This window comes from Pseudochaenichthys georgianus, chromosome 12 (assembly GCF_902827115.2).
Source record: "Pseudochaenichthys georgianus chromosome 12, fPseGeo1.2, whole genome shotgun sequence".
Classification (NCBI taxonomy): Eukaryota; Metazoa; Chordata; class Actinopteri; order Perciformes; family Channichthyidae; genus Pseudochaenichthys; species Pseudochaenichthys georgianus.
Genome location: NC_047514.1, coordinates 3,858,018 through 3,872,706, shown reverse-complemented (window position 1 = coordinate 3,872,706; position 14,689 = coordinate 3,858,018). Strand labels below are relative to the sequence as shown.

At 41.6% G+C, this 14,689-nt stretch overlaps 1 protein-coding gene across 1 annotated transcript in view; it reads left to right on the top strand.

Moving 5' to 3' along the window:
- Positions 1-6,580: 6,580 nt before the first annotated feature.
- The window catches only part of LOC117455794 (amyloid-beta A4 precursor protein-binding family A member 1-like), a 20,293-nt gene continuing 12,184 nt past the window's right edge, over positions 6,581-14,689 (top strand). The window contains exons 1-3 of the mRNA XM_034095367.1: positions 6,581-6,873; positions 11,245-13,166; positions 13,799-14,167. Coding sequence (XP_033951258.1) covers positions 11,307-13,166; positions 13,799-14,167 — 2,229 coding nt within the window. The 5' untranslated portion in view covers positions 6,581-6,873; positions 11,245-11,306. The remainder of the gene's footprint in view (positions 6,874-11,244; positions 13,167-13,798; positions 14,168-14,689) is intronic.

The following is a 14,689-nucleotide window of genomic DNA, read 5'->3' as shown; positions in this document are numbered from 1 at the left end:
GTACATGTGGGCTTGCTCAACATTACGTCCCTAACTTTTTCCAACTGCATCACCCTAAGCATAGGGCCATAAAGAGAAATGTTTTCCAGTTTGGTGTGAAGAAGTCCACTGGCGAGCACCGAGTCTTCTTGACCTCAACCCTGTCCAACAATGTTGGGATGAACCCGGAATGCACAGGGAACAAATCCCTGCAAACAGGTTCCAACATCGTGTGGAAATACTTACTCAAAGCGTGGTTTTTGGCATAACATGACCGAAAATCACATATGTGTGACGGGTGTGCTCATACTTGTGGTATATAGTATATATTATCAAGACATTTTGTTCATTGTATGTTAAATTAAACAAAAGTCTAAGACCCAGGAGATGGTAGATTTAAGGAGAGGCCTGAATACACAAAATGATTTAAGCTTTGTTTTACAAACCTTCAGAGAGTCAAAACATTTTGCAACCATAAAATATGTCTCCTGGCTTCAGTATTAAACAGCTTGCAAGCATTCTGTGTTTGTGAACATGAGGCAATTCTACTTTAATTCTTCAGAAATCAGCAAACATTCCCATTGAGTATCCTCCAATGCCATTAAATAGGTAGGTATGCCAACACAACAAAGACAGAATCACTGAAGACCAATACTTGTTATGTGATTTGGAACAGGACTTTTTCACCCATCGTGTCCGTGCCAAGTGCCAAGTGCCAAAAATGCAACTTCTTGACAAGTCATTGGTAGAAAAAAATACTTGGTTACACATTCTTTTAAGTGTAATTGTCCTAAGAGAATGGATTTGAGAGGTTGAGAAGAAACTAATGCAGCATGTTGATAACAAGAGACCAGACTCTTTTTTGAAGGAGGCGCACTCTCATCCACATGCGATCCATCTGTCTGAGCTTCCTCTTTGTCCGCCTTTCTTACACAGTCCTCTCCGATCATTTACCTTCTTCTTGCTTTTGAATGAGGTGCCCTGAACTCTTTCAGACCAGATGAAAGTAAGTACATTACTGTCTGTCCCCAGAAAACCTCAATACTGCCATACATGTTTTTCTTCAGAAATCACAGAAGATCTGGGTCATCCTTACCAGAGTTTTGGGAGGAAAAAACTCGTAAAAATTCTCAAGAACCCATCAGCAGAGAGAATATTTATTATGTCCATGAATTTATTCAGTTCCCAAGACAATTATATATTATTTTTTACTGGTTTGATCTTTCATCACTTATCTGTTTCCTATCCCTGGATGGCTGTTTCTACTTCAACAGTAATATATAGCTTCAATAAAGAGCTGGAGAAGTGCATGCAGAGGTTAGTGTTTGCATGATACAGTTATGACATCCTATCCCCAGTATGTGATTTGCTGCCAGAGGTCTCTGCAGGTTACATCTCCACCGGCCCCCACCCCTCCTCTGGGAACACCCAGACCCGCCTTGGACCAAGAACTCTGAAGAAGCAACATTAATCTTGTTATTAATTATTAAACACCTGCTTTGTTCTCAGGGTTGATGAGAGCAGATTCATTTCTTATTGGCATGTTTTCAACCAAGATTTCTCTCTGAAGAAATCAGTTTTTCCGAGCAAAACTGGCTCAGATGCCAGATTCTTACTTCATCTGTAGGGATCATTAGTAATAATTTACACTATGACCACTACAAACATATGTAATGTAATCATGAAATTGTGAAATCATTCAATACATTTGTAAGACTAAGCAGTTCTCAAATCCCCAAATAAAGTTGTTTTTTTAATCAATTATTTATTGTGTCTTGTGAGTCAGTCATAAGCAGAGATGGCAAAAGTACACACATCCTTTACTCAAGTAGAATTACAGATACTCGTGTTTAAAAAGTAGAAATACTGACTAAACTTCTTTACACAAGTAAAGAGGGCTTTGAAATGTACTTAAGTAAAAAGTACCCATAACTACCAGTTGTTTTAAAGAGTACCTGACCTCCCTTTATATTAATAGAACAATAATGTCATTGTTAGCTAATGGATGTTTCCATGCTGAACAACGGCAACATGACAACGTTTCCATTGGTCCCTCTTCTTTAGAGAAGACCAGGAAGTGATGGATACACGGATCGTGTTCAAATCAATAGGCACGCAATGACTCTACATAATAATGATCACGCCACCAAACACACATTCAAACTAAAGGAACCAGCCTGTTTGGAAAATGTAAGAAGTAAAAGTTAAAAGTCGTCAGAAAATAATTATTGGAGTAAAGTACTGATACCAGAAAAATGTACTGAAGTACAGTAAGAAAGTATTTGTACTCCACTACTTCCCACCTCTGGTCATATGTAAAGCTAGGTGAACTGAAACAGCTGATTTTTTATTTCCCCCACTGAAGGGCCCATTGGAAAGGCCCTTAACCCCCCACTAGTCCAGAAGCCAGAAGATAAGATTCTAGTCAAGGATTTATTATGTATAGCTGACATACAAACAGTGCTCTCAGTATAACTTCCCCAGATAGATTAAGGTTGGCAATTAAGTGTAACAGTACATGGGTATTAACCGTATTAACACCATCCTGCCAAAGAGTGCCATCTGCAGTCTGACTGAGAACACAGGCAAACATGGAGCCTACTGTCTCAAGAAAACATAGGAACCTCCAGTGGGCATTTTAAGAAGCCATGGGTTTTCTTTCTGATAAGATATAACTATGTAATGAAACATTAATGTGCATTAATTCCAGTAATGGGTACAGTTGGTGCTCACTGCGTGCTATACAACTAACGACACGTCACGTACAGTATACTTTCATATGCAGAGAAAGCCACAAATTATTGATGTCTTTCTGGAAATAGACCAGCAAAAAATTGGACTCGTGAATTATATGCTGTGTGACATGACCCCAGATACATTGTGAATGACCTGATTCTGCATGTTGCACTCTATATTTTGGAGCTTTTTGATTGGCTCAAATTGTGTGTCACGCATGCCTCCACTTTCAGACAAAAGTGCAGGCTGAATGTGTGGGATTTGAGATGTGTGTAGCTGCAAATATAGCAATCAATCACAGATTAGATGCCATGGTTACAACTCTACACCATCACCATTCTCCAGTCGCATTGTTGTCACGGTAACGGCATCTCAAGTACATGCATGTGACTTAAGTGAGAATGTGTTACAGGGGCTCAACAATGTAGACACAGGCCCTGTTGATCTGCTCCACCAGGCCTTGAGTGACACAGAAACATGCCTGGATTATAGCGCACATTGTTTCACACTCCACTCAGTAGGCCTACATTGTATTTCAGTCATGATGATTAGTTACTGTATTTCCTCTTGGACATGTTGACCTAACAATACAACAGACCTGCAATTAAAAGGGTTTATGAAAGTTTTTGAAACGTTTATGAAAAACAAAAAAGACGATAACCTGTTAATGTTTAAGAACATAAATTAAGAACATTTACCTACTGTATGTGTTAGATAAAGACACACTTATTATATTGTATTAAAGTATTTCCCCCCCAAAATGTTATTGGAACATGAACCCCAAAACTTTATTGGAACATGAACCCCAAAACTTTATTGGAACATGAACCCCAAAACTTTATTGGAACATGAACCCCAAAACTTTATTGGAACATGTGTATCATATACGGCTAGTGATACAACCATACAGTCTATAACCCAGACATCCATTGGCCTTTCTCCAAGCGGATATTTTGGCATGTCTGGGAAAAGTACAAGTGTTACCAATTAGATTAACAAAGTTCTACTCATGATTTCCAGTAAACTAAGATAGACTCTGTATAATAGGCTTAAACTGTAAATATCTCTGTATATTAAGGTTTTAAATGTCAATACAAGTAAATTGTGTTTAAAGCCTTAAGAACATTATATTTATTTTAATCTTTTTTAAGTAATTCCTCAAGCTGTTTAATAACACATACACATTTATTAATAATGATAAGCAAACAATATTTTCATTTCCAAATAAAGTGACAACTACGTTACTTCTGGCAGACATCTTTGATTAGCAGGACTCATTACTGTGTTGTCACTTTGATATTAATTAACCATCATGGTAATGTGTTTTGCCTCAGTTGGGGAGTCTTTAAAAACGGGCAAAGTTATCAGACGTGGTTTTAAACGTCTGTGTTTTTAGTTTACATTTGTCTTTATGGGAAAAATATTGTTGTTTAACTTCAGCTAACATTAACCTCTCAGTGCTAAATGTTAATGTGATATTAAGCTAGCTGCTAGCTAAGTGTTAGCCGACTCGACAGAATTATTTTAGCTAATCAACGATGATAGGGCACATACTGGGGTCAGTAATATTATATTTTAACTGTGTATTATTTTATTGACCTGAATTTAAATCATGTTTTATAATTGTTTGTATGATTGCGATTATGCAATGTTTTTAGTGTTTGTTGATTGGTACCTATAGGACTGCAGATGGAAATGAGCTAGCTCAAATCTGGCATAATTCATCTCTTCTCTTTTCTGTGATTAATGTATTTGTATGCATGCCTTGTTGAAATAAATACATAATAATAATAATAATAATAATAATAATAATAATAAGTAAGATATAACTTGTTGGGTCATTCCAGAATTGGAGGACAATTTACTGTAACATTTTTGAAAAATGAACCTTTTATTTTATTATTTTTGTTATGTATTTAGGAAAAACAGACAATAAACCATCAAAAAAAGTGATTTGCCAAGCTAGGCATCAAATGTATATTTTACAATGAAGAATTACCCCTGTTACTCTAATTAAAGTAACAGGGTTGAAAGTAAATGCTAATTTGAGCTTTAACCTCAGGAATTATTGATATATGTAGCATGTAATGCTACTTTCAAGGCAAGGACAAACTTGGATATCAAATGCAAGAAAGATAACTTTGAAATGAATATGCTTTATTCTGATAATATCAGTAACAGCAGGGCCGGCCCTGACCAATTTGCCGCCCTAGGCAAGATTTTAGCTGCCCCCCCCCCCCCCCCCGATTTTAGCCCCCCCCCCCGAAATGCAGACACTCACTATGATTTGCGCATGCACGGTTGTGGCATGACCACCAACACAGAAAGATATTGACACAAGATGTGTGCAACTGTATTTAGTTTCCTATCCATTTGAACATGATTTAAGTGGGGGGGGACCTCACCTCCTCTAGGGGGGTCCGGGGGCATGCACCCCTGGGAAGACTTTTTTTTTTTATATTGATGTTACAAGCATCAATCTGGTGCACTTTGAGAGCAACATTAGGAGATATGGATACATCTCTCAACACCCAGATGAAACAGAACTGTGAGCAGATTTTCTTTTTCTTTATGGATATTTTACAAATCACTCCCCTTTCAAACTGTATTCTTGTTTATTAATAACAACTTTTTTGTACTGTCAGTATTTTATACCTGTTTTACATCTATTCTCTTATTTTTTTATGACTATAATGATCATATAAAGGTGTCCCTTTACCTCACTGAGCTGAGGTTATCAGAGCCTCTCAGTCTTTCATGGGAGCTCTCTAAAGCTCTCCCCCCGCGGCCGCTTACAATGTAAATTCCAATGTAAATTCCAATGTTAATAAAAGCACCGAAAAGCACACAGAAGCTGTGTACTGGTTTTTACTGGGACTGGGGCAGTTCAACTTGATTTTGGGGGGGGGGGGGGGGGGGGTGCCAGAGTTTATGGGCGCTGTACGCAATATATGCGTAGTTCTGTTAGTATAAGATAATAAGATGTACTTAGTTGATCCAAAATCGGGAAATTGTGTTTACATTTTTAAAAATTGTTTAAATGAAAACAATTTTATTTATTTTTTCTAACTTTTTTTTTTCTTTTTTTTTCGGCGCCCCCTATACCTATACGCCTATACTGCCTATGCCGAGAGCCGGCCCTGAGTAACAGGGTTGAGTGGGTCAGAGTGCCACACTCTTTTAAGACTGAAAAGATTGTAAAAATATGAAAAATAAAAGAGAGGACTTAGTTTTGGTCTACCCATGGCACTAGCACATGGCTTGCTGATGTCACTTCCACTGTGTCATCTGATTTACAGTGTTTTCACTTCCTGTGCCAATCTAAAAAGGTTTGGGTAACAGGGTTGAACACATGTTGAGGGACACACCTTCGGTGCAAAATTACTGTTATTTAAAATATGTTTATGATTTAACAAATTGATTTTACCATTACAAGAGACATATATCAATAGAATAATACCAAAAAAAGTAAATAAAATCCCTATTTTAAATGTTATATTTGACATGCAAATTGGTCACCAAGAAGCGGGGACAAGAGAAAAATGCCATTTTAGGGGATGTTCGAGAGCTATTTGATAATTTAAATAATATTTTGAAACCACTTTTTCTACAACTTTATATACATTTTGTCTCAAGACAAGTATGTTTAACACAACAAGTGCATGTTTTAGGATTTTGGGCATGGATTATTAGATTTTTTTTATATGGGGGACATGAAATGTCCTCCAATTCTGGAATGACCCTTTTGCTCTGTGTTTTAATATTCAGGAGCATGAGGAAGACCCACAGCTGGATAACAGCGACACCTCCGACAGACCGTGGGAACATATCATCTCACGGTGTTGCAGCAGGCAGTCAGAGGAGCTGCTGCTGCTACTGATGGAGGAGGAGGAGGAGGCTTCACTTCTCATGGCCGTAAAGACCTGTTTGTGTCTGCTGCACCACCAGCACCAACCGAGGCTGTAAAGGCGCTTTGTGCATCGCTAATCCGCTCTGATGTCACGGTGCAGAAGGAGGGGCTCTCCGCTTTAATCCGAGCAAATTGTCTGGAGAGAGAAGCAGAGCCAAACCGAGCCGAGCCTAAACGAGCAGGCACGGGATATACAGCAGGGACGATGTGTGCTGCAGGACCCGGGCCTCTCCTCCTCTGACATGCAGGTAAATCGGTAGATGGCATGTCCGACAACCTCTGAAGGGAAGCCGGGTTAAGTGTGTGGTTGAAAGAGGGAGTGATGGTTCAGGGTTTTCTCGTTGATGGTGGATCAGACACCTGCAGAGATTTAATCTGGCCCGTCAAGAGGGAGGCTTTAAAACAGGTGACAGTGTGCTGCACTTGTTTTTTCACATAGATTTCAGGCGGTATCTATAGGCTAGTAAGAGATTGTGTACGTGATTACCAGGATATACGTGCTTCATATGCATAATAACGCCACGCATGAATTGTAGCCTGTAAATGCATTTCAAATGGCCACTATCTGATCATGATCACCGATCCCAAAAGGAAGGCTTTTTTTCTTTACCCTTTTTAACGTAATAATATCGTCCAAGGCCGTGGGAGGGGATTTAAGAAGCCATTAAGCCTTCAAAATAAAAGCACTTGCCAATTTGGCACTAGTTCATGGATTAATCTTGTTCCTCTGGAGCATTGGCAACGTCGACTTGTAAACACAATGTAGGCTAAGGTATGCGACTGTTGAGATGTTGGTGTGCGTGTGTGTGAGTGTGTGTGTGTGTGTGTGTATGTGTGTGTGTGTGTGTGTGTGTGTGTGTGTGTGTGTGTGTGTGTGTGTGTGTGTGTGTGTGTGTGTGTGTGTGTGTGTGCGCGCATGTGCGTGTGTATGAATCATGCTGTCAAGAATAGAAAGATAATGAGAATCCTACACAGTGAGAATAATTTTATGATAATCGATTAAGCATCATAACATTTGTTTTGATTCTCTTATATAATTGTCCATGCAAGAAGGCAGAAAATGATGTTCTCAAAAACTCAAATATTTGAATTATCCTGTTAATAACGTTTGGGTTTGGACTGATAAAACGAAGAGATATAAAGACATTACTTTGGTGACATTTTACACTTTTTAAGACATAACAAACCAAACGATTAAGTAAGAAAATATATAGCAGAGTAATGGATAATGCTAATCATTGTTGGCCTTAGTTTGGTTGATTGAATATAATTCAAATAGCTAAATGCTGATCACCAAAAACTGCCATAGCATTTGGTGATTTCCACAAAATGCTTGTTTTGTTTGAGCTAAACGTTATGTAATTCTTGCTTGAAATACGTAAGCAATTATAAAAGCTGTTGTTTACATTTCTATGTATTGACTTATTGATTTATCATCCAATCAAATAACTGTTCCAAGATTTTTCAAGTAGGCTTCAGGATAAAAGTTGAGGTCAATATAGTACTGACGCCTCGGTGAAGGGCAAATGTACACTTGTTACAATATAATAGTGTGATATAAGGCTGGATACCAAATTTTCAAATGCATTATGACGATTGTAACTATCATGAATGTACCTTTTTAATTTTGCCTTGTCATCGGGAAGATCTTAATATTACTTGTCCTGGTTATATGTTAAACACTACTCGTGTTTACAAGGACTGGAGGGGCATAATTTAGTTTAAATGTCAGGTACAGTTGTTTTGTTATTGACATGGTCGTTGATAAAAAAGAAAAATGACGAACAGATTCACATTTATTATTTATCAGCAATAATGAGCTTATTTGATTGTTGACTGTTAGAAACGTCAATAACTCCTCTACTTCAGAAACAAAATGAACATTTCTGTAAAAGCAACAATAATTTACATTCTCTAGAGCTCTGGGAAATTGTTATGGCGTTCCCTCACGGTTTCTGAAACTGAAGTAGACCAACTACTTCCAAATGATTTCCTAACTATAAAAATGTACTAATCAGGAAAACACATACAAAAATATTGTGAAGACTGCTCGAAAGCCCCAAACTGTTAACAAGTAAAAGGCTACTAGGCTAGTGATTAGATGCAATCAGTCCTTGCTAGTACGCCAACATGCGAGTGTTGTCAGTCAGTATAAGATCAGCAAATTAATGGACTAGAAAAACCCTCAGCCCGCAGCTTTCACTTCAGCCTGACAGATGGAAGTGCAGCTCTACAGGCCTAAGTTTCACTGCCACGTTGCCAGGGCCATCTGTGAGCCCCCCCCCCCCCCCTTTGAGTCACCCAACCATTGCCATCCAGTCTCCGGGCATTAGAGGGACATTAGCCACCCTGAGAGTCTGCCTCATCCCCGCTGCGTCCCTCCATGGTCCCTCCCCAGCAGTTTGTGGTCCGTGCTCAGATTACAGGGTCCACATTAACCTTTGCCCTCTGTGGTTTCCCTCTCTGTGTGTGTGCACTCAATTTCAGAGTCCTGCATTTCTGAAAATACATCAGAACCAGAATCAGGTTTATTACCAGGTAGCTTGACACGTACGGGGAATTTAACTTGGTGTCGTGGTGCTCTAAAACAAAAACAAAAAAAAAACACAGATAGCGAACTATTTTAAGAACACTATAATGACATTACAAAAAAATTGAAAAAATATGTCGTAAAATAGAAAATAAAATAAAGCCGTATTTACATTGAAATAGAATGCAATAAAATATGTGCAGTAAGCAAACCAGATATTGTCCACATTGTGCGCACATAATCTGACAATCACCTAGTAACCTTGTGACAGAATGCAATATGAAATGTGTTGATTAGAGAGGAGCTGCAGTAATTTACAGCAAGCGTATCATTAGTTCACTGTTACAAGACATCCATTCCCGTGAAAACAAGGATACAAATTCAAAAGGATACATTATTCACGTCTTTAGCACTTTTCTTTATTTCCTTAAAAGTATCACCATTTTAACTTCAAGTTATCAAAGCATCGGATTTGTTCTCCCAGAGAGCACTTCACTTCCAAAATATCCCCACAGATAGCCAGTTGTAATACTGCAAATCCATTACACCGTTGTGTAACCTTATTTGGCGAAAGATAATAACTCAATTGACTAAACAGACATATATTATAATAAAAAAATATATTTAAGTCACATCTTTAAGCAACAATAATGGTTTGAAACCCAGTCAAGATTGTTCAATGAGTCTACAGTATTTTAAATATTCATCACCCATGAACTAAAGAGTTGAGTTAAGAAACCGTAAGGAGATATTTGTTGATGTCTCATGTACACTCCCACACTTTATGGATTCTTGTGATCATTAAGGTCTGATAAATAAATGATGAAAGCATCTTCAGTGAAACGTATCCTGCAGCAATAATGAAAAATGCTTTTAAGCTTTTATGTACAAACAAGCGGCAGTCTTTTTTCTTTCTCCAAGTCAGACTGTACAGTTTCCATTGGTGACCTTTTCTGGAACGAGTTTATTACTCCTGAAGCATTGAGCGGGATTGCGTTCGGTTGTCCTTTCTCAGCCCGTTGACCTTACTCAGGGTCAGGCCTGTAGTAACTGATGTGTACCCTGATAGCCTAGTCATATTAAATGAATATCAAAACTGGGCTTCTCACTCTCAGAGGGCCTTTATTATTCAGATCACTGCCCTATCTATCTCTCTCTGTCAGGTCCTATCTGATACCTAAGCAAAGACATGTCCCTCCTTGTCCTTCTGCCGTGCCTCATCCTCCTCTGTTCCCCTCCTATGCCATCTGCCAGCTGCTGTTGAACGTGGTACAGATTAAAGTGCACTTCGCACACATGGATCTCAGAGGATTTAGGGTTTTACTATTAGCAATAGAGAGACAGGGAGTACTGTCTGATACCCGACATCACTGTAATATATCCTCTTTGTGTGTATGTCATCTTAGATACAGATATGTCTGGGTTGGGGGCTTCATTAGCCATCGTAGCATGTACACTTTCAATACGTATGGGTAAAAAAGTGTTTTTCTTCCTTAACATAAAACCTTTGTCCAGATGAAAACGCAACACAAGTTGGTGGCGGGGTCTTTGTCGTGGGAGTAGCCTGATCTCAGTAGCAGACCTCTGGCGCCTCTGTATCTCAATATAGTACACGAGTAATTCTACATTTCATTTAATCGTTTATTTGAACCGGGACAATGCACTTTAATGAACATTTTAAACAAAAATAATGTGTATCATACAGTGGAGGTATGACTTTGCAGCATTGACAGAAAGGTCTGATTTGTTGATGTGCAAGTTGAATTTAACGGTATTAGATACTTTCTTGATATGTTTCTTAAAAGTCAAGTTTGAGTCCAGTATGACTCCAAGATACTTTAAGTGGGGGACTAGTTCTATTTCTGCTCCGTTGAAAAACAATTTTTTTTTTTGACTGGTCGTTTACTGAACGAATTTATGTGTTGACATGTAAAAAATTGGAAAGGGTTTTCAGTGTCATTTGGATTTGAACATAATGTCAAAAGTCATAGAAACGCGTAGTGTTCCTGTTTTAATCGTAAACCTTTCCTTGACCTCTTATGTGCATGATAAGACTTGTTCTCTTATATCCTTTCTCCGTCTCTACCAGGCTGAGCTATAAGTGGAGTTTCCCTGGAGACAAGAGGAGCATGTTCTGATCAGATCCCAGCCATGAGCCACAAGTATCAGGGAGATGCGTCCGGGGAGGCAGGCGAGGAGCAGAAGGGGCCCCCGAGGAGCCGGCAGCCCAACGGGACGTCCCCCGGGGAAGCTCCCGTCCGTCGGTCCTGGAGGCCATGTCAGATCAACCAGGACGGGGAACCAAATCCCCATCACCACCACCACCATCATCATCAGCCTCCTCACCACCAACACCAACCCTCAGCTCGTGGGGCCCCTAGGCATCGCAGGCAGCCCCCGTCAGGGCAGAACCAGGCTCACAGTCCCGGTCTGGTCCCGTCGTTGGTTTCCACCAGTCCAAACGGGGAGGATAATCGAGACTTTGAACCTCGTCCCGTCCAGCAAGCCCGCCCTGCTGTGACACGTTACCGCCGCCATGGAGACCCTAATCCAAGACTCAGGGGTCAAAGACAGAAGCAGCCAATCAGAGACATGCAGGACTCTCCACCTGGTGTGGAGGAGAGACAGAGTCCAGCGGAGGTGCAGGTAGAGCAACGCTCATTAGAAGATCCTGTATCCATCAACCAATTGCAGGACAGGGGATCTCCTCACCAGACTCCCGTTGCCGTTGTCCCCCCCACCCAACTCTCACCTGCTCCTGCAGCACATGACATGCAACCTCGCCTCCCAGATACTCCTCCTGCTGAGGCAGAAGAAGACCTCCAGGAGCCTACAGTGGAGTGTGAAGAGAAACCAGAGGAAGCTCAGGCACAGGACGAAGAGCAAGAACAGGCGAAGGATGACGGAGACATCTCCTCGACCCCAAGTCACTCCCTCTGCAGCCATGAGGACACACAGGCGGTCGATGAGGGAGCAGAGGAATGCTCAGAGGAGGTTGAGGAGGATCAGGTAGAAGAGATGGACGATGTACCGGAGGACATCGCAGCTCAGGGAAGTGAAATCACCGATCTCTGCTCCGACACGGAGAGCGTGGCCTCGCTCAGTTTGGACGGACCTCTCCACAGCCCCCCGCCCCTCCAGTCCCCAACTCCTCCTTCCTCCCCGGATGTTCCCCCTTTCCCCCAGATAGACCACTTCAGCGAGGACGCCAGCATGAGCCCCGTGCCCGACAACGAGCTGCTGCCCGAAGACGAAGACGACGATTGCTCCGATTCGGGCTCGCCGCCGCAATTCAGCTCTTATCCTAAAACCTATGCAGACTTTTATACGGAGTCCCACCAAAAAACGTACCAAGAGCCGGTCTACGAGTCGTACCCGGAGACAAAGTCCTTTCCTAACTCTTTCCCAGAGCCCCTCAAGACCTCCTACCCAGAGTTGCACAGAGAACCTCGCAGGCAATCTGGTTGGAGGACAGAGTCTAAAGAGGCCCAGCAGGAGACCCCCTTTAACAGCCATAGACAGGAGAATGTACAGAAAGGGGCTCCATCCTCCCCCACCAAGAGCTCCCATTATGCCCAAAGGCAGGGCAGAGCTTCCCATCACCCCCCTCTGGACCGCTCGGTCGGGTGCCGCCTGCACCACTACGACGGGCAGTCCGACGTTGAGGGGGAGGGCGCCGATCAAAGTCCTCTGCCCAAAAGTCGCAGGCAAACCCCCAGACAAGCAGAATCCCAGGCCAAGAGCCCCTCGTCTGGGCAGAGCAGCTCGGGGGAGACCCAGGAGGAGAGGAATGCGGTGGGGGTGGGTCTCCAAGGGGAAGAAGGTACGAGGGGGTCGGGAGACGCCATTACCCTGGCGATTAAAGACATCAAGGAGGCGATTGAGGAGGTGAAGACGAAGGTGCTGCGCTCCCCCTACACACCTGACCGCCCCGTGGAGCCCATCTGGGTGATGAGGCAGGAGGTCAGCCCCACAGAGGAGGGGTACCCACTGCAGACTGCAGCTGGACATGTGAGTGTGACTTCACTTAAGGCTCACGCGTTTTGGTTTAATAGAATATATCTCCCAAAGGACGCAGCAATATAGTCTGAGACTTGATTGTTGAAAATACATTTCTATGATTTTAGGGAATATGCTCATTTGCCTTCTTCCTAGTAGTGAAATGGGAATTGATCAATTGTTATGTCTCTACGTTATGAGTGCAAAGGACGTTTTTTGCCGAGCTTGGCGTGAAGACTTCTCTCTAAAGTGTAAACATAGGCTTACAAACAACTCTTATTTTTGTTCTTGTTTTTATATCTTGTTTGTTTAACACATTTTTGGAGTTAAACTAATATCAAGATGTTTTTCTTGATATGTCTTAGTGCCATTTAGTTTTCTCTTTCGAAGTGTTGTACTACACCTTTAAGGCTGCATACGAGTGACATTGCCAGAGGAGTTTTGTCCTGCAGTGTTGCATTAATTCAATTAGAGTGAAATGCTTCCGGGAAGTTTTACAGCATGACTTACATCCCTGCTCTCATTTCATCGTGTGTTGGATTAATGCCCACATTCTGAATACTGTATAGTCAGAATAAGATGTCTGCTGAGCTGCTGTAAACGCATGAAGTCATTTCTATTATCTTTTTGTTTCCCTCTCTCAGTCTTCCCCTCACTCCCCTGCTCAGTCGTTGTCTGAGTCTCCGTCCCGCTTTGTTCCAGTTCGGGAACCGGTCAGTCCACCGAGGGCCGAGTCCTCCAGAGCTCCTCCTCCTCCTCAACAGTACCACCAACCGCCCCCCCAACAACACAACCACCACCAAGCCCACCTCTCACAGCAGAGGGACACCGCCAGGCCGCCGCCGCAGACACACACACAGCCTCAACCGTACCAACACGCGGCGCCCAATCAGCTTCACCATCGGCAACATCAGCACCAACAACAGACTCCACATCAACCGCAGCTTCCGGCTCAGCGGCCGCGACCTCAAGTTCAGCCACAGTCGCCTTTACAGCAGCCAACGGTCCAGGAGGTGAACAAACAAACTTAAATCCATAACAACTTAAGAGAAAATCGTCTTATAACTCAAGAGCTTGCTTTTACTTCAAGTTTTCCTCAACTTCTAAGTAATTGAGGACCAGTTGTGGGGAAAGGAACCTTTGATAACTCAATTAGTGTACTTTTATTTAAATCAGAAATGATTTGTATTTGTCCCCGAGCAGGGACATTTGCATTGTTACAGCAAAGGAGACTAAATAGACTAACATGTAAAATAAAGAGGCAAGAATAAGTACATTTTTACACCACCTAGTGTTATTTCACAACATTGCTGAGAATGTGCAGAAGGTAATCCAATACAGGCGTGCAAACACGGGTAGACCACTACGTAACGCACCGAATCCATGGCAACATGGATGATAAATCCTTTAAAGGCGGGCATCTTTTATAAAGTGTTTATCCGCCAGCAGCTAAATGGCTGACAGCAGTAGAAGTCTTACAGAATGTAAATGAGTTGGACGATTAATTGTATTATTATATAAGTTATTCTTACAGT